Source organism: Podospora pseudoanserina, chromosome 1, assembly GCF_035222485.1.
Source record: "Podospora pseudoanserina strain CBS 124.78 chromosome 1, whole genome shotgun sequence".
In the NCBI taxonomy this organism is placed as follows: domain Eukaryota; kingdom Fungi; phylum Ascomycota; class Sordariomycetes; order Sordariales; family Podosporaceae; genus Podospora; species Podospora pseudoanserina.
The window spans coordinates 4,834,651-4,854,012 of NC_085920.1; the positions used below are offsets into that span (position 1 = coordinate 4,834,651).

The 19,362-nt window shown below is 52.6% G+C and overlaps 8 protein-coding genes across 8 annotated transcripts; 2 read left to right on the top strand and 6 right to left on the bottom strand.

Moving 5' to 3' along the window:
- Positions 1 to 79: 79 nt before the first annotated feature.
- On the bottom strand, positions 80 to 5,518 carry rga1 (Rho-type GTPase activating protein Rga1). Its single transcript, XM_062942583.1, has 4 exons — positions 4,048 to 5,518; positions 3,257 to 3,950; positions 1,185 to 3,196; positions 80 to 1,130 (listed from the first exon to the last, which is right to left on the bottom strand). The coding sequence occupies exons 1-4, from the start codon at positions 4,375 to 4,377 to the stop codon at positions 612 to 614; spliced, it is 3,555 nt and encodes a 1,184-aa protein (XP_062805614.1). The 5' UTR covers positions 4,378 to 5,518; the 3' UTR covers positions 80 to 611.
- Positions 5,519 to 5,901: 383 nt separating this feature from the next.
- QC764_113300 (uncharacterized protein) lies at positions 5,902 to 7,698 on the bottom strand (the record flags this gene model as incomplete). The annotated part of the gene is made up of 2 exons (XM_062942582.1): positions 5,902 to 6,186; positions 6,247 to 7,698. The coding sequence occupies 2 exons, from the start codon at positions 7,696 to 7,698 to the stop codon at positions 6,052 to 6,054; spliced, it is 1,587 nt and encodes a 528-aa protein (XP_062805615.1). The 3' UTR covers positions 5,902 to 6,051.
- A 682-nt stretch (positions 7,699 to 8,380) lies between these two features.
- QC764_113295 (uncharacterized protein) lies at positions 8,381 to 9,022 on the bottom strand (the record flags this gene model as incomplete). The annotated part of the gene is made up of 1 exon (XM_062942581.1): positions 8,381 to 9,022. The coding sequence occupies one exon, from the start codon at positions 9,020 to 9,022 to the stop codon at positions 8,381 to 8,383; it is 642 nt and encodes a 213-aa protein (XP_062805616.1).
- A 360-nt stretch (positions 9,023 to 9,382) lies between these two features.
- QC764_0016160 (uncharacterized protein) lies at positions 9,383 to 9,763 on the bottom strand (the record flags this gene model as incomplete). Its single annotated transcript, XM_062939980.1, has 3 exons — positions 9,383 to 9,448; positions 9,522 to 9,696; positions 9,729 to 9,763. The coding sequence occupies 3 exons, from the start codon at positions 9,761 to 9,763 to the stop codon at positions 9,383 to 9,385; spliced, it is 276 nt and encodes a 91-aa protein (XP_062805617.1).
- A 1,304-nt stretch (positions 9,764 to 11,067) lies between these two features.
- Positions 11,068 to 12,363, top strand: QC764_113290 (uncharacterized protein; the record flags this gene model as incomplete). Its single annotated transcript, XM_062942580.1, has 1 exon — positions 11,068 to 12,363. The coding sequence occupies one exon, from the start codon at positions 11,068 to 11,070 to the stop codon at positions 12,361 to 12,363; it is 1,296 nt and encodes a 431-aa protein (XP_062805618.1).
- A 262-nt stretch (positions 12,364 to 12,625) lies between these two features.
- QC764_113280 (uncharacterized protein) lies at positions 12,626 to 15,428 on the bottom strand. The gene is made up of 10 exons (XM_062942579.1): positions 15,319 to 15,428; positions 14,857 to 15,198; positions 14,697 to 14,730; positions 14,540 to 14,634; positions 14,467 to 14,488; positions 14,280 to 14,376; positions 14,216 to 14,227; positions 13,989 to 14,157; positions 13,076 to 13,938; positions 12,626 to 13,019 (listed from the first exon to the last, which is right to left on the bottom strand). The coding sequence occupies exons 2-10, from the start codon at positions 14,887 to 14,889 to the stop codon at positions 13,010 to 13,012; spliced, it is 1,335 nt and encodes a 444-aa protein (XP_062805619.1). The 5' UTR covers positions 14,890 to 15,198; positions 15,319 to 15,428; the 3' UTR covers positions 12,626 to 13,009.
- RFC2 (Subunit of heteropentameric Replication factor C (RF-C)) lies at positions 15,391 to 17,476 on the top strand. The gene is made up of 4 exons (XM_062942578.1): positions 15,391 to 15,544; positions 15,664 to 16,168; positions 16,234 to 16,312; positions 16,373 to 17,476. Exons 2-4 carry the CDS (start codon positions 16,050 to 16,052, stop codon positions 17,330 to 17,332), a joined length of 1,158 nt encoding a protein of 385 aa, XP_062805620.1. The 5' UTR covers positions 15,391 to 15,544; positions 15,664 to 16,049; the 3' UTR covers positions 17,333 to 17,476.
- Positions 17,466 to 19,043, bottom strand: QC764_113250 (uncharacterized protein; the record flags this gene model as incomplete). The annotated part of the gene is made up of 1 exon (XM_062942577.1): positions 17,466 to 19,043. The coding sequence occupies one exon, from the start codon at positions 19,041 to 19,043 to the stop codon at positions 17,466 to 17,468; it is 1,578 nt and encodes a 525-aa protein (XP_062805621.1).
- Between the last annotated feature and the right edge of the window lie 319 nt (positions 19,044 to 19,362).

The window sequence follows — 19,362 nt, forward strand, 5'->3', positions numbered from 1 at the left end:
GAAACATTACATTTCACATCAAAAGTTCAAAACGGCGCTCAAAAATAGCTTGCTTTGTTCTCTTCTCTCTCTCTCTCTCTCTCTCTCTCTCTCTCTCTCTCTCTCTCTCTCTCTCTCTCTCTCTCTCTCTCTCTCTCTCTCTCTCCTTCCCCTGACACAGACACAGTCACATACAAACAGTCACCACCACCACCCAAGATTTCAGTGTTTTCACTCCCACTCTCCCAATCCATTCCAAGTCAAACCCATCCATCAATTCTGTCTTTCTTTCACACAACACTCTAAATAACAAAAACCCCCTTTGTTTGTCCACCGTGTGCCAAGTAACAACAAGCGCTCTTCCCCAGAGAAAGATTGAACTTGAACCCTCCTACCACCTCCATCCTTACTCCCAACAAACAAACAAACAAACAAATGGAAACCCACTGCACAAAAGAAAGGAAAAAAAAAACGCCTGCAACTATGCTTGCAATATCTTCAAACCAGTAGTGACCACAACAACCCTCCTTTTCGACTTTTTGTTTCTGTACCCAGAGGGGAGGTAGGTATCATAACTCCGGTCTCATATACCCAGAGGGCGGAGAAGGAGGCAACTGTTCCGCCACTGCTTCCTACGCAGTCCCGGTAGTCAACCCGTTATTCTGTCTCCCCCACCCCGAGTTCCTCCACTCCCCTCTGTTTCCCTGTCCTGGTGGTCCTGGCTGAGGCTGGTTGTGCTGCGGCTGTTGTTGTGGCGGCTGTGATGGTGTCAAATGCCCTTGGTTCCCGGCCTCCGGTCCTCTGTATGGTGACTGTTGGGGCGGGTCATACGGTCCACGTTTGTGTGGTGGTGGCGTGCCCTGAACAGGTGGTGTTGCCGCTGCCGCAAAGGCTGGTATCGTTGGCTCCTGCATTGGTCGCACGCTGCTTTCCTGCTGCCATGATGCCGGGTCGGTTTCTATCCTCCTCGGCGGTGGGCGGCTGGGGTTGTTGTCGTGGCGGCCCATCAGCTCTCCTACGTCACTATACTGTCGGATTGGGCCGTTGGCTGCACGGTCGCCGAAACGCTTCAGAATTTCCTTGGTTGTCAATTCGGCACTGTTGTTGAATAATGATTGATCTTGCAGGAGATCGGCCAGGTCATCAGGGACCTACATTCGTGTTAGCGTGTTGTTCACAAAAGTGGAGGCAGACATGAAACTTACCAGACACATCTCCTCAATACTAGCAATTATAACCTCCACGGCCTGAATGGCAAACATGGGGTCGCTGTCAAGGCTTGCAGCCTTGTTGGCATCCAACAAAACGTTGGGGGCAATGACGGTGGCCAGATTCCTGATGTCCATCTTGGATCCGGATTCATCGTCCACCTGGTGGAAAGATCCCACCCATTTCAAGAAACAAAACAAAACTTCCAAGCAGTCGCGGTTTGCTTTTGGAAGCAAGCAGCATGCCAAGTGCAGGCAGTGCTTCCTCTTTTCTGGATCTGGGATCTTGGCCGCTGTTAACCAAAGACGGTAGAGTTTCTGCGTCATCAAAGGATCTGGGAGTTCTCGCAGGTATCGCTTCAAGAGGGCGGCCAGCTGAACAACATGCGTCGAGCTAAAATCAACATCCTCTTCCCTGTCCAGCGCTTCGGCCACCTCTCCCAACTTCTTGAGGTTACCACTCTTTCGGAAGACACCTTCAACCGAGAGGTCCATTTGCTTCATTGCCGAGATGATGTCGTCGATAATGGAAGGGATCTTCAAAGTACCAGGTCCGACACCATCGGTCGACTCGCAACCGTCCCGCTCAATGATGACTTCCAATGGGACGCCAAACACCCCCTTCTTCTTGACGGCCTTTTGCTTGTCATTTTTGAACGCCTTGCCAATGTTCTTCCAGAAAGTAGGAGCCTTCTTGTTCTCAATGAACCCCAGGAGCTCCTCCAGCGTAAACTCATTCTCAACCATAGGATGCATCGTCATGACAGCCAAGTGTCTGACGATAAAGTACTCCAGTCCTGATAACTCCGAGAAATACCGTCGTGTGCCTCGCATGGTGCCCTGGTCTGGGAGACCGCGTGAACCGACTCCTTTGCCATCTGACAGACTTCGCTGGTGCATGTTATTAGCACCACCAGCACCCAGTCGTGGTTCCGTGGCCGGAGACCGGAAAAGCTCCTGGCGGTTCTGGTTTGGCTGATAGGACCTTTGTTCCCTTGCTGCTTGCTCAGCCGCAACAATCCTTGGGATATCGTCGAGTGTCAAGGCGTCCTGATTGGGCAATGTCATGTCCTCTTCATCGATAGGCCCGCGCTCGTCGACAATATGGAATCCCCTACTCTGACCCCCCTCGCCTGTGCCACCAGCCGACCCTGGCCGCACGCTGCTGCTCTCAGGTCCATCCAGAATCCTTGATGTCCTTGCCTTTCTAAAGCTGGACGACAAGTGCTTGTCCATACGGGTGCTCTTTAGTCTCCGGACATCATTGAGAGCGCTCTCGTAGGACGACTCTCGATGATGTCGTGGATAATCGCCCCCTTGCTGCCTGGACCTACCCTCAGCAGAGTCAAGATCGCCTCCGTTTGGATCGTCACCATTGTCAAGAGCGCCGTTCACTCGAAGAATCTCCAGCAGTCTAGCCAGGGCAACCTGGAGCAGGAAGACGTATTGTTGAAGCTTGGTAATGTGTTCAAACGGCGATAGGTGTGCAGGAATATGAGGGTCGCAAGTACTGCAAAATACCTTGGTGTCGTAGGGTTTCAACCGGGCCTCTTGAAGCTTGCGACCAAGCTCTTTGCCGCAATGCGAGCAGTTGACGCAGGCCAGGTGCCACCGTTTATCTCCACTCTTTGCACATTCGTCTTCGATGGGCTTATGGCAGAGGATGCACTGGTCCGAGTCATGTGCTGATAATCTGGACATGCCCGAAGTCAACTGGAGTGTGGTTGTAGAATGGTCGTCCACTTTGAGCACTTCGAGATCGCTCAGATCATCCAGGAAATTGTAAAGGCCATCTGGTGAGTTCCTTTCTTTTTCGATCCGAAGAGCGCCTTGCAGACAGATTCTGATAAGTAGCTTCAAATAGTGGGCAAGACCGGTGACAAGCGTCAACAGCTCTTGCGTGACACCAGGCTTGCGTGTAACACGGTCTTGGGTTTTGGACAACAGCGAGAAAAATGCCACGATCTTTTTGCAAAGCAATTTGGCCTCACGCCCGTATGCCAAACCAGCTGCGTATTCCATTAGCACAACGTTACGAGGTTAGGGTGCACCAAGAGGGTTCTTCTTACATTTTGGGTCCACGTCGCTGGACATAGTGGCGTCGAGCCGGTCTGCAGAACGGAAAAGGATGTCGACATGGAAGATGAACTTCTTCGCCACCATGACACCATCCACATAGGCGCCATTGCTCACATGCAGGAGCATATCTGATATACAAGCAGCCGAAGATTCTTCGAAGGTCGACAGCACGCTCCAGATCCGGTATACCTTCTCCTCCATGCGTTCCTCCTCGCCGCGGACGTGCTCGCGGCCCGCAGTGTCATCTTGGGTGATGACAGGCGCTTCTTGTGGTGAATTGAGGCGGACGTTCCAAAACTTGTGGATCATGTAGCATTCAGGATGCCAGTGCTGGTTTTGTCCGTTTCGGAATATTTCAACGAATTGTTTCAGGATCGAGGTTTGACAGCCGCTGCATCTTTGGGCGAACTGGGTCGAGTAATGGTAATGGCAATAAACCTGGCCATCATGCTCATAATAGCTGTCTTGAGCACCGAATACTGTTGGGCAAAGGGAGCAGGTGAAGTGATCGACGTGGTATTTGCGATCGAGCGCAGTTATGTAGGAACCTCGTAATGCTCCACCGCATTGATGGCACAGCAGGCCTAGTCGTCGGAAGTAATCCGTTTCGCAAAGGGGGTATTGTCCCTCGCCGTTCTCGTCCTCTGCTGGGAAGAATTTGGAAGCTACGATTTGTCCGCAATCCTGCAAAGCGGTTAGAAAACAACACAAGGGCCAAAAAGCGCCACACCGCCAACTAGAGAGCAGCATGTTCAAAAAAAAAAAAAAAATCACAACTTACCCGGCACTTGAAGCAGTCCAAATGGAATGTGCCATCCAGAGCGCGAACGAATTGACCTGTCAAAGGCTCTCCACACTTCTTGCAGACACGCACCTGGCCACTGGCTGTCCTAGCCTGCCGTGGCCGCGATCTGTTGCGCTCGCCGCTTTGTCTCAACTCCAAGTCTGCTTCTCCGTTGCTGCCCTGAGCTGCTGGTGAGTTTGGGGCTCTGCCATTGTGAGGATGGCCGTGAGGGTTCCCACGAGGATCACCGTGTGCCCAATCGCCGCCTCCTAGGCCCAGGCTACCAGGAGCTCCGCCGCCAGCACCACCATAGTCGTATCCTGCCATTGTGGACTGATCCTGAATCCGTCCACTGATGTTCGTCACACTACACCATGTGCGTTCGTCTCCAAAGTAAACAATCGGGGTTGTGGTGGTGGTGAAAGCAAAACTCGAGGGTCGGGGTCGCGGGCGCGGTCGTGGAGTGAGGAAACCGGGGGCTCAGCCAGGAGAGGGCCCGACATCAAGCCACGACTGGGCCAAAATAAAACGACGATAGTTCGCTGCGGGCAGTCGGTCTGAATGTAGTATGCGTTGGTAAAGGCGGGGCTGAAGATAACCAACACGATAGGTAAGCGTCGCTCTGGGCAGAGGCTGTGCGGGCAACAAGTGTCGAGCAAATAATCGGCTGGCTGGGCACGCACGATGGGAGGTTGAGGCTGAACGACGACGACGTTGAGCGAGCGAGAGCAACAGCGGGCCTTGGACCTTACTGGGCAGCGAGTCGGCGGAGCAGTCGAAAAAGGGCAGCCTCGTGGTATGGAGAGGAGAGGTGCAGCCGGCTCGGTCTTTTTGCAAACTCGGATCTCGACGTCCCAATGTCTGGCCCGGATGGATTGCACGTCGTGGGATGGGGATGCGGATGCGCTGAGGTTGGCTGGAGATGACAGGAGTGGAAGACGTTCAGGAGGTCGGGTTCCAGTACGAGGTGGGTGGTCCACAGTTTAGGTACCTTACCTACTCTCCCCAGTCGGGTCAAGACAGCAGCGATCGACAGCCCCCCGCCACGGCGGAGCGCCAATTTCAGGCTTGCTGGGAGACAGGGACAGCGCCTTCTTTTAGGGGAGGTCGCACTCGAATAAGACCTGTGGGTGCCGTAGCGTAGCCGTTGTGTAGGTAGAGGCAGAGATCAGAATCATCAACGGCCGATCAGTATTCGCGCTTGGAAAGAGAATCAAGATAAGATGCTTGACGCTCGAAACAACACGCGGGAGATGGGCGCATCCTTCTCCTTGAATTTCCCTAGGGTCGCCGCAGAGAGCCATGACCGCTGCCCGAGTCCTGCTCCGCCGCCAAGACCTTTCCGCTGGTGCCCTATAATTTTTAGTGACAACGGCCAAATGGGGAAATTGCCCACTTATGCCCAAAGTTATTCAGAGGAATGGCAGCATCGTGCCATGGGATTTTGGATGCATTTCGGCCCAAAGTGTCTGTTTGTGAGGAGAACAATCCCCCTCCCGTCTCCCTTACCTGCAGAGAGACATGAGTAGGTAAGAAGAAGCACAAGGCACAGGCACCGTCCTTTTGCTTTGTCCTGCCGGGTTTTTTGTTGTGTACCCGTGGAGCTTGGACGGGACGGGATGGGATGGGATGGGATGATGCAAAGGCAGGGAGGGGCCCAACGGTGTTCCTCTCTGGCTGCAACAATTGCTCCTCGGGTGGGGTTATGGAGGAGGCATTTCGATGCTATTTACAAAGACGAATCAAGGGACCCCCTTCTCGGATATCTTCGATTTGATCATCTCGACCTCCCATCGGTAGGTGTATGCCATGCAGATGAATATTCGTACATCACGCAAGTCGATAATCAGCTGCAGGAACCCATACTCATGCTGACCTGCATGCAGAAAACACGAGCTCTTTTCATAGTGACTAAATATTACGCAGGACAAAATAACTACCATCATCAACACATGTTATTAAACATCACCCACCACCAACGCACTTATACAAAACCCCATCTTAGGCCTTTACCAATTTCTTCAACCTCCTTTCGATGACGTCTCTCCCCTCGAGGGTATCCCAGACACGATGGGGAGCCTTGTCAACAATATCCCAGTCTTCCAGCTTCCTGGTAAGGTGGCTTAGATCCCGTTGCTACAATCATCCAGTCAGCCTGCATTCAGCATAAAACCGGTGCCATCATCAGGTACATACCTTAGCTTCCCACTCACTATCCCGTCTTATTTGTTCCCCAGAGCTAATAATAACCAGTGGCGTCTCCTTGTCCTGAATGGCCCGGCTTGAAGCAACGTCTCGCTTCGTGAGAGAGTCGGCCACCAGACTTTCCTGCAGTTTGGCAAAGATGGTGGTGCCAGATTGATACGAGGCACGGCCCCAAACTCGGTCCATGGAGCGTCTCCCTCTGAGTAGCGCACCGAGGATTCTATCAATTCCGCACGGCGAGATGACGCCTCTCAGCCAGAGCAAAAACCCACGGCCTGGGTCTCCAACTCTTGAGAGCAGATCCTCATGAAGCGGATCAATCATCAACAAGCCCCTCACATCTTCTCCGTGTCTTGAGCTGAACACTCTCGAGTAGATCGACCCAATCCCAGCACTGACCAAAACCCAGGGACCCTCCTCTCCAGCCCTCGACAATGTCTCCCCCAAAACATCCGAAGCCATGCTGGCCGAGAGTGGCGACGGAGCAGTGTCACTCCAAGCCATACCGGGCCTATCCGCAAAGCAGAACCTCTCAATCGAGCCATTTTTGACCGCATTCTCGGCCAGCTGCCACAGGCCCCTTTCAACCGGATCCTCACCTCCCTCAATCAACACCGTCGTCGACTTTGCCCCGCTGGCATCAGTCTTGTTCCCGTAGCAGTACAGATGAATCTGGTACTTGTCCTCATCCACCCAGTACCTCTCACCTGGCGGTCTCAGCCCAGAATCAACCGCCCTCAAGATCAAGGTACAAGTCATGAGCACCACCACCGCAGTAATCACCGAAAGCGCCACACTCGACAGCAGCACCTCTGTCCACTCCAGCAACGTCCTCCTGTGCTCCGGCCGCCCAGTCAACCTCTCCTCTTCCTCCGCCTTACCCCACTGAACCGTCCTGTCCGCAATGACCACCCACCCCACCATGAGCGTAGCCCAACCGACACTCCCTATCCCAACCCAAATCTCCTCATGTCTCGTCCTCGTCACCGCAACGATAACAGTCGTATCAACCAGCAACAGCCCCGCAAGAACCAGACTCAGAACCCGTTGGCTCTTACTCGGCACCGCAAAGAAGATCAACGAGATGGTAAGCGTAACTAGCGCAACAGTAGCGTAACTAAAGCTGAAGAAGGGTGATCCGCGAACGTGAAGACCGGGTGGTGTGACGAAGACGGAGACGACCATCAACACCCACCAGATGAATGTCAGGATGGTGAGCGCGACGGTGGCGTAGCGGACCAGGCGGACGGTGAAGAGGTTGTAGGGGGACACGGCTGGGTCGTCGGGGGAGAGGTAAGGGCCGTTGGAGGGGTTGTAGGGGGTGTAGGTTGTGCTGTCGACGCGGTTGGGGAGGAGGCGGGTGTGTTCGTTTGTTGTGGTGGGGTGGTGGTCCTCTTCGGAGGAGTAGCGCCGGTCCGAGGACCGGATGCCGTTTGTGGACATGGTGAGAGGTGAGATAGTGACAGCAAGGTAGGTTAAGGTTGTAGATGTGAAGGTAAGGGTAGACTAGACTATGGTGCCGACTAGCAGCAGTTCATTGTCTCTATGTCCTGTGAAGATATTCCCCACCAAGATAACCGAAGTGAAAAAACTAAAGCGGCCTTGTAAATGATGGAAAATAGATATGGTTCTTCTTTAGTGACGGATCAGATATCAATTTCGCCTTGTCGCAGCAAGGTCATGGGGGGGGGTCTCCTCCCACAATCAACGACGTCATAACTTGTTAGTTCTATGATAGGCCTGTTTTGGGTGTAGCAGGACGCTAATTGGTCGGTTTGGTCGGTTTGTTCAACCTTCCCGAACGCCAAAACTACGATGGATCGGCCACTAACATCGACAGGCAAGGAATTGGCACTTTTGGGGGCACATGGTTTTTGATTGCTGAGAGTCCCTTGGTGCGTTTCGACATATAGGCTTCGTAGACGTTGCCTCAACCTTGATTGCTTTGGCTACACTGCTGCCTTCGGATGAATTGTCTCCAAAGTGGTCGATTTTGGGGTCACTTTCCTGATCTCTCTGGTCTTACTTTTCTCATCATTGCCATCGTACATGCAGAATATTCCTCCCAAGTTCATCGCATAAACATTTTCCTTTCCAACCTTATCCCCTCGGAAAGACCTCCCCTTCACTGCCATTTGTCATCCCACCCATAATTCCACGGCACTTGCTGCTGGCCCCCATCCCCGCCAACCGGACTTAACCCCGATACCTCCCCCTTCCTAAAACTCCCACTCCCCCCACTCGTGCTATACCCAGAAAAACTCCCACTTCCACCACTCCCCCCACTCCTTATACTCCCCCCTGCGATCAGCTCACTCCCCCTCCTCTCCCTCTCTTTTCTCCTCCTCTCTTCCTTCCTCCTCCTGAGCAGTTCCTCCGGATCAGGTCCCGTCGTCGAGGTGATCGCATCAGAAGGGATCTCCCCTATCGGTGCCCTGAGCTTGGAGTGAGCTTCACTATCCGTCAGGGGGATCCCCGCCTTGCGGAAAGCTTCTTTTTGGTGTGACAGAAGAGCTTGCGTGGAGGGCTCGGATGTTGAGAGCCAGCCCGTGAGTTTGGAGACCTTTCCCAGGAGTTTCCCTCCACCTCCGCCTTCGCTTCGACTCCTGTCTTTGATTGGGGAGGGGGGCTGTTGTTTCTTGGAGGAGGATTTGACAGAGGTTGGTTTGCTGCTTTTGCGGGATTTGGACCGGTGTTGGGGGTCTGTTGCTTCTGGGTTTGCGCCGGACATGGCTGGGGGGTAGGAGGTGCGGTAGGTTGGGTCCATGGTGGGTGTTTTGGTTTGGGTTGGGTGTGGAGGTGAGGTCGGTGCGAGGATCCCGGTTGGTCTGTTTAGGTGAAGGTGAGGTCGACTTGAGAACGTTTCTATTTCGTCTGGTGTTGAGGTTTAATATACCCAGGTATCGACTCTCGTTTGGTTTGATAGCTCGGCTCGGTGATGAAGGCTGTTCGAGAGCTGGTAACACAGCGGCCACACAGCTGAAGGGAAATCAGGACACCATCCAGACGCCAACTAATATTGACTTGTCGAGGACGTAAGAAAATTCCTTTATATTTCGCCGACAATGACTGTGTAACTCCGGATGATGACCACGCCACCGGCGGAAGAGGGGCATGAAAAGAATCACTATGAGAGATTATCTCCGTTTGGAAGGAGCGTGTTTGGAGTGTTCTTCGGCTTGAGCAAGCTCTTCTACAGCTCATCAGGGGTCAGTCTTAAACCAGTCAGAAACAAGTTGTAAACCTTACGATGAAATCCTACGCACTGGCAGAATGCTTGGCTGACTCGAAAGTATTAGAGTTTTTGCTGGAACCGGAATTGCTATCTGGGCCAAGTGTTGCAACTTGGCATGCGTCTTCAAATCGATGCCGGTCCAAAAGTTGAGCTTCTTGTGGTGGTGGTATTCTTGGGATATCTCGACGGCTCCTGAAATGGCTACGCTATATAGATAACCGTCTAGCCTTTTCTTCACTCCAGACCCAAGCCAAGGGAGAAGCAAGCAGACATGCAAGAGATACCCGATCTGAAGTCTGGTGTGAGGGAGGTCACCAATAGAGGACCCTGGGGACGAAAAGCAACAAGCCAAGCAAACTCAGAAGCTAGCCACGAGATCCCGAGACAGAAACAGGCGCTAGTCAAAGAATGTAGCCGCCACGAGCTGAAAACCAGATAAGAGGAATTTGTCGATACCAACCCCCGGTGCCGAGTTGCCAGAGCCTACCACTTATATCGTTGAGTGAAATCTGAGCTTGCTCAATGACATAGTGTATGTAACCTGCGCGGAGTGCAATATTTCATGGCGGTGTCAACCCCAAAGCAGCAGGAACCCTGGCTGCAACATTGGCGAGAAAACCAGCCTGCATTGGACTGGGTGGATGTCGCTTGGCCTTGGTTCGATGATGCATCACAGTCGAGGATGGGAAACGGCCTTGGCACAGAGGAAGAATCTTTTCGAGTCCAAAGACTGTGCAGGATCGTCGTCAACGGGTTGAGAATTGCATGCTTCTTTGCTTCTATGGAAGCCCCCTCTCCCGAAATCTGGAACATTCTTGGATGTCGATCCCACGTCACCTCCCGAGACGGGCGGCATGATGGATGGTGCCATGAACCGACGAGATTGGCGAGTCCAGAGAACTGGGTACGTGATCCCGAATGCCGCAAGATATATTAACCAGATGCAACCTAGGGCTAATCCTAGGAAAATCCTCGTAGCTTGCAAAATCTTGACAACTCGTGGTAAGGGTCAACGTATGCCAATAAAATGCAGGCTGGTTTCTTTCAGGTCTAGACATGTGCGGACTCGAGAAGCGAGCAAGATTGCGCGCACTGTTGAGCCTGCAGCTGTCAGTTCTCAGACCAAGTCTCCGAGAAGCAAGTTAGTTCAGCTCTTCTTTGGGAGGGAAGGTCAAGAGGTCATCCAGAAAGGACCTCAGATGCACCGGAGCATCCTGCCCTGCATCCGGTGCCCGACCTAACCTACCAGGAGAGAGCTTGATATCAAACGTTGTCTTGTCTGGCGAATGGCACTGTGCTTCGACTGCATCTCCGTCTTCTAGCTTGGTCTTGATTTAGGTCCAGTGGGATAAACATGGCAGTGATTGGTCGGCAACTGCAGGAGTCCTGTAGGAATGATTCGATTTATGCCTAGAAAAAGAACAATAGGCGCGTAAAGCCCTCAGCCAAAACTGGATGGAAGTCAAACATCTTCGATTTTCGAAGCCTCGCAGCGAGGGAGTGTTTCAAATGCTGTCAAGGTTCTCCGAAAGTCAAGATTCGGGACGCACAGACTTTAGCCCCACCATGGTGGGGCAATGTCGGTTAATCATCCGCCCTTGGCGACCCCCAAGCCGCCGTCGCCTAATTCCCCGCCTTTCTTTGACATCCTCAGTCAGGCTGGAGGCCAAACGTCAACCAACAAGCCGCGCAGACAAACATTCTTCCCCTTGCTTCCGCATCTGCAAGCCGCGCTCTCTGTCGGGTCACTCACGTTTTTTGACTTAACTTTTCTGCGCTCCCAGTTCAGCTTGCGCAAAACGCGCTTTGCTCCTCAACCCAACTTCAGAGCCTCGCGCGCGACCCAACACCAACCGGCGACCATGCCTGGCCTCACCATCATAAACCACGGAACACAGGCCACGTCGGCCTCCGGCGCGGCGCACGGTTCCGGACCCAGCTCCGCACCTCAACAACAACCATCTCAACCTCAACCACCATCACCAAACTCATCATCACGACCAGCACCACAACGCCATCAACAACCACCACAACTCCCCACCACGATCATAACCCCTAGAGCACCCTCCCCAACCCGCCCCCCAATATCCCCCATAACCCCCAAACTCGACCCCACCAAACCGACCCTCCCCCCTCACCTCCCAAAAGAAACCCCCATCCCACCCCCCACAATCCCCGACTTCTCCCTCTCCCGCCCACCCCTCTCCCATACCTCCCAACCCCAAGCCCAAACCGCCATCCCCCCTCCCCAACCAGTCCCACTAGACTTCGACTCCAACCCCGACGTCCTAGCCCTCAAATCAGCAATCTCCATCCTCCAACTCCAGCGCCAACGCGCCCAAGCAGACATCCAATCCCTCCACAAAGCTAAACTCTCCGCCCTCTCCGACCCAGCCTCCTTTGTCGCAGACCTCACAACCGGAAAGGTTGGCCAAAAGGAGGAGGGTCTATTCGGGGGATCACCGCCCTCCGACTCTGACTCTGACGACTCCGACGAGGACAGTAAGAAGCAAGATGGAGAGGAGAAGGAAAAGGAGCCAGCATGGAGGAAGTTACCCAAACCACAAACTGTCGTCCGATGCCCGCCTATAAACTGGAATCAGTACGCAATCGTGGGCGAGAGTTTGGATAAGTTACATGCTGAACAGCTCAAGGCGCCGACGCCGGGGGTTCCGGTTGTGATAACGGGGGGGTCAAACCAGGGGACGGCCGGGAGGTTCGAGTTTACGGCTGGGCAGCAGGGTGGTGGTGGTGGAGGTGCAGGAGGGGGTTTGGTGGGGAGTAATCAGCCGCAGAAGTTGGTCGGGATTGCGGCGCCGTATGTGCCGGGGAGGGACAAGATTGAGAAGAAGAGGGGAGGGAAGCGGTCGTGATCTATCTCGTGAGAAAGAAAAGGAAGGGGCAATAAGACATGATAGTGAGAGAAACTTTCAGGGGATAATTATGAAGTGGACGAATATAGAGCAACACAAAGGGGGGCATCAGCTAGGCGTTTTTGGAGTTTGAATTTCCACAAGGGAACAACAGACAGGACTATATGGCAACAGGATAGATGTTAAACAGTAGGCTTTTAACTAGAAATGGACTTCTCACTGTCCAGGTCAGCTGAGAGCTATTCATTCACAACAAACACATCACATCACGTCTCACGCTGTAAGTGGCTACAAAACACACTTTAATTCCTCACAAATGCTCCAGCGAAATGACCATCTATCAATGCCCTAGCCCAGCACCCCAAACCTCCCATCGCTTGCCTGAATTTAAGCTATTGTTTGACTACGCTCCCGGGGAAGTAAGAAAAGATGCCTGTCAGAACGACAGCAACTGGACAACAAAACAGCTATCGTCACATGTCGACCACACCAGCAGCACCGCATATTAAAAGCCATAAATAAGCTGACTATAACCCTTGCCTCATCGCTACATCCCCCAAATCCCAGCCTTAAAACGCCGTGAAGCTTGCCTTTCGGATCCTGTATCCTAACAAGCTGATGTGAGAAAACGTATGATGGAAGTGGTTTAAAAGTCCCTATAATATGTTAGCCTGGTAAAACACAGCATGAATAATCCAACGGGTTTAGTTACTCCATAGACTGCTGAACCGAGCGACGAAGACGCCTGTTGTAGTTGCGGCGCTCGTCCACTCCTCCCCAGTACAGCTTGAAGGCTTCCGGATTCACCAGCGTACGAGGATCGTACGGAGGGTTCTCCTCCTCCAAAGCATCAATCACCGCCTCAATGTGAGACTTGACATCCTCTCTCTTACTGATCGCAGAAACATAGCATGGCGTTCCATCAGGGGATATCCTATGGTGGAAGAGACGGGTCTCAAATCTCACACGAGGCTGTTCTTCTGGGAACCTGGGGCTGAAGTGAAGCCCGAATCTGAACAGCCCACCATCGAGATTCGTCATGGGCTTCCCGAAATAAGTGACTGCCCAGATAAAGGGGTTGCTGTCGACCAGCTCGATGTTGTGCGGGAGGTCGGCACGCTTGAAGGACTCGACCACCTGCTCGAACTGGCGATAGAGGTTGACCGCGACGGTGGTCTCTTTGGCCTTGGCCTCCATTCCCTCAGCCGCCCATCGGTCAGTCTCCGCATCGAGAGCATTTTTGATGTTGCGCAGCCGCCTCTCCAGTTCTAGGTAGTTAAACTTTCCCTCCATCGAGTTGCTAGCTCCTTCAAAAGGCATCCTGGTGAAAGATTGCCCGTCCTTGGTCTCTTCCTTCCCCTTCTGGACGGCTGCGAGGTACGACTCATAGTACCACAGGAAGCGACGCTTGCATAGATCCTTGAATGGCAGGAACGGGGTGCTATCCTCATCTAGCGTATCCATGTCGAGATCGTAGTCACTTGGCACCATTGGGTTGATAGATCCGCCTGCATCCATCCCAAGATACTCCTCGAGACGTTGGATCACCGAGATTCGGAGGGTTTCATGCCGAATCTGTCCTCCCGTCAGCCTCGCAACCGGCAATGAACCATCGATTTCGTTACCTTTTGGACGTAGTCCTTCTGGTTCTTCTTGTCCGATGATTCATTGGCATCTTCGAATCCGGGCTCGTTTTCGTAGGGATTCGTAGACATCAGGCTCTGGATCGAGAGGAGGATAGACTCAAGGCCCTGCGCAGCTGACCACTCCTCACCAGGTTCTCCACGCCATGTCCTAGGTCTTGTTAGTCCAAAGCGAGAAGAAGCGTGCGCAGAGAGAGACAAGAAAGTACCCGAGAATCGATCTATATCCTGGTTAGCCCGGACTCTCCCCCGATTGATCGCTCCCGTACGTACAAGCAAACTTTTCCATTAGCATAGATGTTGGGGTTAAACCGGGTACGGCCAGAGTTTGTCGTGGTACAAGTGACTGTTGGTGACTTGCGGGGGTAATCTAGAGAAGATCAGGTTGGTTGCCGAGCGAACAATGACAAAGATGCCGGAAAGCGAATGTCGATGTCTCTTATAAACCATCATCACGTACCCTTGTTGAACTTGAAGTCGAACTGCCGGTATGTTAGCCAGCTACCAATCATTGCAGACTCATTTCATGTTACCTCGAAGAAGCCGAATTCATACGGCGTCTCGTGGGGACCAATGATGAGGGCCTTGACGTTTCGGACATCTATGTCACGACAAGCGACAGCGAGAGCTAAGGAGTCTTGTGAGCCGAAGATACACGGGGCTACCGTTTTGGAGACCATGGCAGCTTACAAAGATCCGAGTTTTTCTGGAGGTCACTCAGCTCCTATACGCCAAGAGCGACATCGCCGTCTGTATCAGCCTTCGGTACAACTTCGAGCTCATCCATGTTGCAGCCCCGCGGTGTGTGCTCTCCCCCACTGTCCGAGAGCGTCGAACTACGGCAACCCACCTTTGTGATCCGGAAGACGGACTGGTCCGCCATGGTGGATGAATGTTGTCGAAATGGATGTCGTCAAGGCGGAGTGTATAATGAGTAAAACAGTGAAGAACTGTGCTGCGGACCGTCAAGGGTAGCTGGTAGCTATGCTGGGAATGAGGTTCTCACGAGTTGGATGTTTGGGAGAAGGGGTCCGGGTCAGCACAAATGGTCGAAAGGCAGTGGGTTGCGGGTGCCCGGACAAGGTTATAGGCAGGTCCCGCCTACGAGATTAGCGGCCTTTGCCTGCGCTAACGTTGGGTGTAACTGACAGTTGGGACAAAGTGCGGGGCAACAGTTATTGAGAGTTGGAGACTGAAAGGGATCGATTGGTTAATAACAGCACAATGTGGTAGCATTGCCTGATGTAAACTGCATGCTTGGGCTTCTATGGAATGTCGAGTTACCTCGCCAGGCAATTTGAAGACCACATACCAGTAGTGTGAAAGATCTGGGAATACAAGTCATTCGGCCTGTCCCCACTCTTGGTAGGCAACCACGCCTTTGTTTTCACTCGTTGATCTGCTACTTTAGTCGATGCCTTCAGCTACTGATGTGGTCATTACTCTTCGATGGTTTGACATGTTGGTATCTCGAGAAGCCTGCATTCAACATGCAAATTTGGACGTGGCAGCCTTGTTTTATATTAAAGCCGGCCCGGGTAGGTGAATGTCTGGAGGGGTCTTGATGCCAGAGAGGCCACCTGATCAAGTCTGAACCTCTTGCAACATAAAATAGGCGCATGGAAGATATGATGAATCTAACCTGTTCATATCAAAGGCAGTATAGACAAAGGAAAAATATGGACTCTGATACATTCTACACATTATACTAATGTCGTTGGGAAGGCTGTGGAGGGGAACAGTTGCGTGTGAAGCACCCCTCCATAACTGACCATCGGTGTTGTGGAGCCACAGGTACCGAGAGTGGGGGCCAGCTTGGAGAACCCCTGTCCCCAACGACACGGTCGTCGCGCTTTTTCCAACTTGACGCGTAAAGTACCTTCATACTAGCATCGTCAACCTCGAGGTTTGCCTGCAGTAGCATCACCTTCACAGCTTAACCTCTTTGCATTGATTTTCATTCCAGGCCGATCAATCTTCTCAATAACCGGAAAGTCCCCTTTTCCAGATACAAGCTAATCCACATATCCGATATCCACAACTATGGCCAGCTTTTTTGACCTCAAGGCCCGAAAGGCTGCCCTTGCCAATGGAGCAGCCACCAAAGAAACCGAGAAGAAAGATGGCGAGAACACCAGAGTACAACCATGGGTTGAGAAATAGTACGTATTTTTCCATCATGACCAACACTTCAACTTCCTAAATACTGACCCTCATCCCCCTCCAGCCGACCCAAAACCCTCAGCGATGTCACCGCCCAAGACCACACCATCACCGTCCTCCAGCGAACCCTCCAAGCCTCCAACGTATGTTCACCCCCTTCACTACCTTCAAGTTTCCCAACTAACATGCCCCTTTCTCCCCAGCTCCCCCACATGCTCTTCTACGGACCCCCAGGAACAGGCAAAACCTCGACCATCCTCGCCCTCGCCAAAGAGCTCTACGGTCCCGAACTGATGAAATCCCGCGTCCTCGAGCTCAACGCCTCCGACGAGCGCGGCATCTCCATCGTCCGCGAAAAAGTCAAGGATTTCGCCCGCATGCAGCTCACCAACGTCTCCTCTGCCGCCTACAAGGCCCGCTACCCCTGCCCCCCGTTCAAGATCATCATTCTGGACGAGGCAGACAGCATGACGCAGGATGCGCAGTCGGCTCTGAGACGGACAATGGAGACATACAGCAAGATTACCCGTTTTTGTTTGATTTGCAACTACGTCACGAGGATCATTGACCCGTTGGCGTCGAGGTGTAGCAAGTTTAGGTTCAAGAGTTTGGACCAGGGGAATGCGAAGAAACGATTGGAGGAGATTGCAGAGAAGGAAAAGGTTGGGTTGGATGAGGGGGCGGTGGAGGGGTTGATAAACTGTGCGGAGGGGGATTTGAGAAAGGCGATTACTTATCTGCAGAGTGCGGCGAGACTGGTTGGGGCGGTGCAGCAGCCTGGTGGAGGAGACGATGGGGAGGATGGGATGGATGTGGATAAGAAGACGGTTTCGGTCAAGATCGTGCAGGATATTGCGGGGGTGATTCCTGACGAGACGATTCAGAGACTTGTCAAGGCGATGAGGCCGACGACGTTGGGGGGAAATTATACACCTATTGCGAAGGAGGTGGAGGATATGGTGGCGGATGGGTGGAGTGCTGGGCAGGTGGTAACTCAGCTTTATCAGGCGGTGGTGTATGACGAGACAATTGAGGACGCGCAAAAGAACAAGATTCTGTTGGTGTTCTCGGAGATTGATAAGAGGTTGGTGGACGGGGCGGATGAGCATCTTTCGATTTTGGATCTGGCGTTGCGAATATCGGGTATTTTGGGTGGGAGATAGATAGGGAGGCATGATGTTGCACGGAATAATATAAATTCCCATGGCGTTTTGGGGGCAGCAAGCAGGCAAAAATACTGGGGAACTGGTAGAATCGTCTTTTCTTGCCACCTTTAACTACATAATACAATACATTTCACTCATCAGACCTCAGCAGCCCCAGATTCCCGTTGACCATATCCCAAACCGTTCCTGTCTTGGCCGCTGCTGCTGGTTGCTCAACCATCTTGCTTCCTCGACGGGTGTGTTTTCTCGCAGGCGAGCTCCCCTCCGCCATCCAGATATCCTCCTCCCCTTCGTTCATGCTTGCTCCCTCTCCGGCCTTCCGTCCCAACAAGAGACCCACCTCCGCCAACATCTGCAATGACCCCTCCAGCGCCACCTGCCCTTCCTCAATCTTCTCCGCTACTGTCTCAAACGTGGCAATCTTGGCTTGCTCAGCTGCATACACCCATTGTTTGACACGGCCAGAAACTTGGGTGTAGTCGTCATTGCTGGTGGAGAGGGTATGGTCACTGGACTTTACCCTATTCCCTCCCGGCATAGGGTGTGCGGGTATCAACTGGCTTTCTTGAGCTAGATGATCCAAAGCCGTGGTGTTTTCCTTGACTTGTTTGCTGATTGTATTGTTCAGATGGTGTTTCTGAGCAATGAGGCCCTTTTGCTCGCGGGAGAGGGCGAGGAGTTGCTCTAGGTAGGGGGTGAGGAGTTGTGCTGCGGACGTTGGTTGAGAAGACAGCCCAGACTCGTTCTGTGAGTCCATATCTTCTGGTTTGGTGGGTTTGATGTCTGGTTTAGGGTGTTGGCTGACGAGATTGAGGAGGGATTTGCGAGCTTCGAGGTATTGGTCGTATTTATCCTTTATACTGGCCAGCTGGGCGTCCATGTCAAGGGGCTCGTTAATGGACGCTTTGCTGGCGCGGAATCGGTTGTCTGGACTGCCTGGGGGGTGGTCGGCGTCGTCGCCTGATGCTTTGGAGAGTTCATCTTCGATCCAGCTGATGAGTTCTATCCTGGTTTTATTGAGGGCTTCGAGTTTGGCGCTGTCGGTGGTGGTTTCTGGGCGGGCGGTGGATTGTGACCTGACCTTGTCTAGGGCTTTCTCTTCTTTTTGGAGTAATAGCTTTGCCTCGAAGACGTGTTTCTCTAGTTGGTCGTTTAGGTCTTTGAGGTGGGCGTTGTTGGAGGTGTTATCGAGAGTCATGGCGGAGACGATCTCTCTTGGAATGCTGGGTAGAGGTCGACTGTCTCGAAATACCTCCTTGGGGTTCATGAAATCTGGCGATGCTGCTGGCTTTTGACTCAGCTGGATGAGGTGCCTTTCGATTGCCTGGAGCCTCTCGCGCTTCTTTTCGAGACTGATAATCGCCAGGTGCTCCTGGAGACGCTCTAGGCCTCCATTTGAGCTGTCATCTTCTTCTGGCTCGCTTGCATGACTGGATTCATGAGTCTGCTTTCTGAACTCGTCACGGGCTTTGATGTTTGCCCTCAAGGCCTCGAGATATTGTCGATAAAGACCTTGGGTGGTGGAGGCTGGGCCAGGCTTCTGATCAGTAACCAGAGCCAGGGGTTCTCTAACAGATCCATGCTGGAGACTAGACTCCAGATGCAATGCTATCATTCGTCGAATATGTGCCGCTTCTTCACGTGGTCTGATGTAGGGATCGAGAACTCTTTGTATGGTTGTGAGGGTATCACTGGTTGGGCTGGGCATTGCGGTGAGTTGTAAGGTGAGGTTGAAGCGTTCGCTAACAAAAGATTGAGGATGCTGGCTTCGGTTTATGGGTCCAGTTGTCTTTGAAGAAGAGTATATTAAACACCCATGGATTCAGGGCATTCTCGACAATTTCATGAATAACCTCGTATTGCTATAGTCAGTAAGTGGTGTTGTTGTTTGTGACAAGATATTGTCTTGAGCAGCTTGTAGACACACTGGCTGTTTGTTAGGGAAGTTGACTTGATATAAATGCAGGGGCCATCAGTGGTGTCCTCACTAAATATGCCTCAGCTACGGTTTACTTTGACAGCAGGCG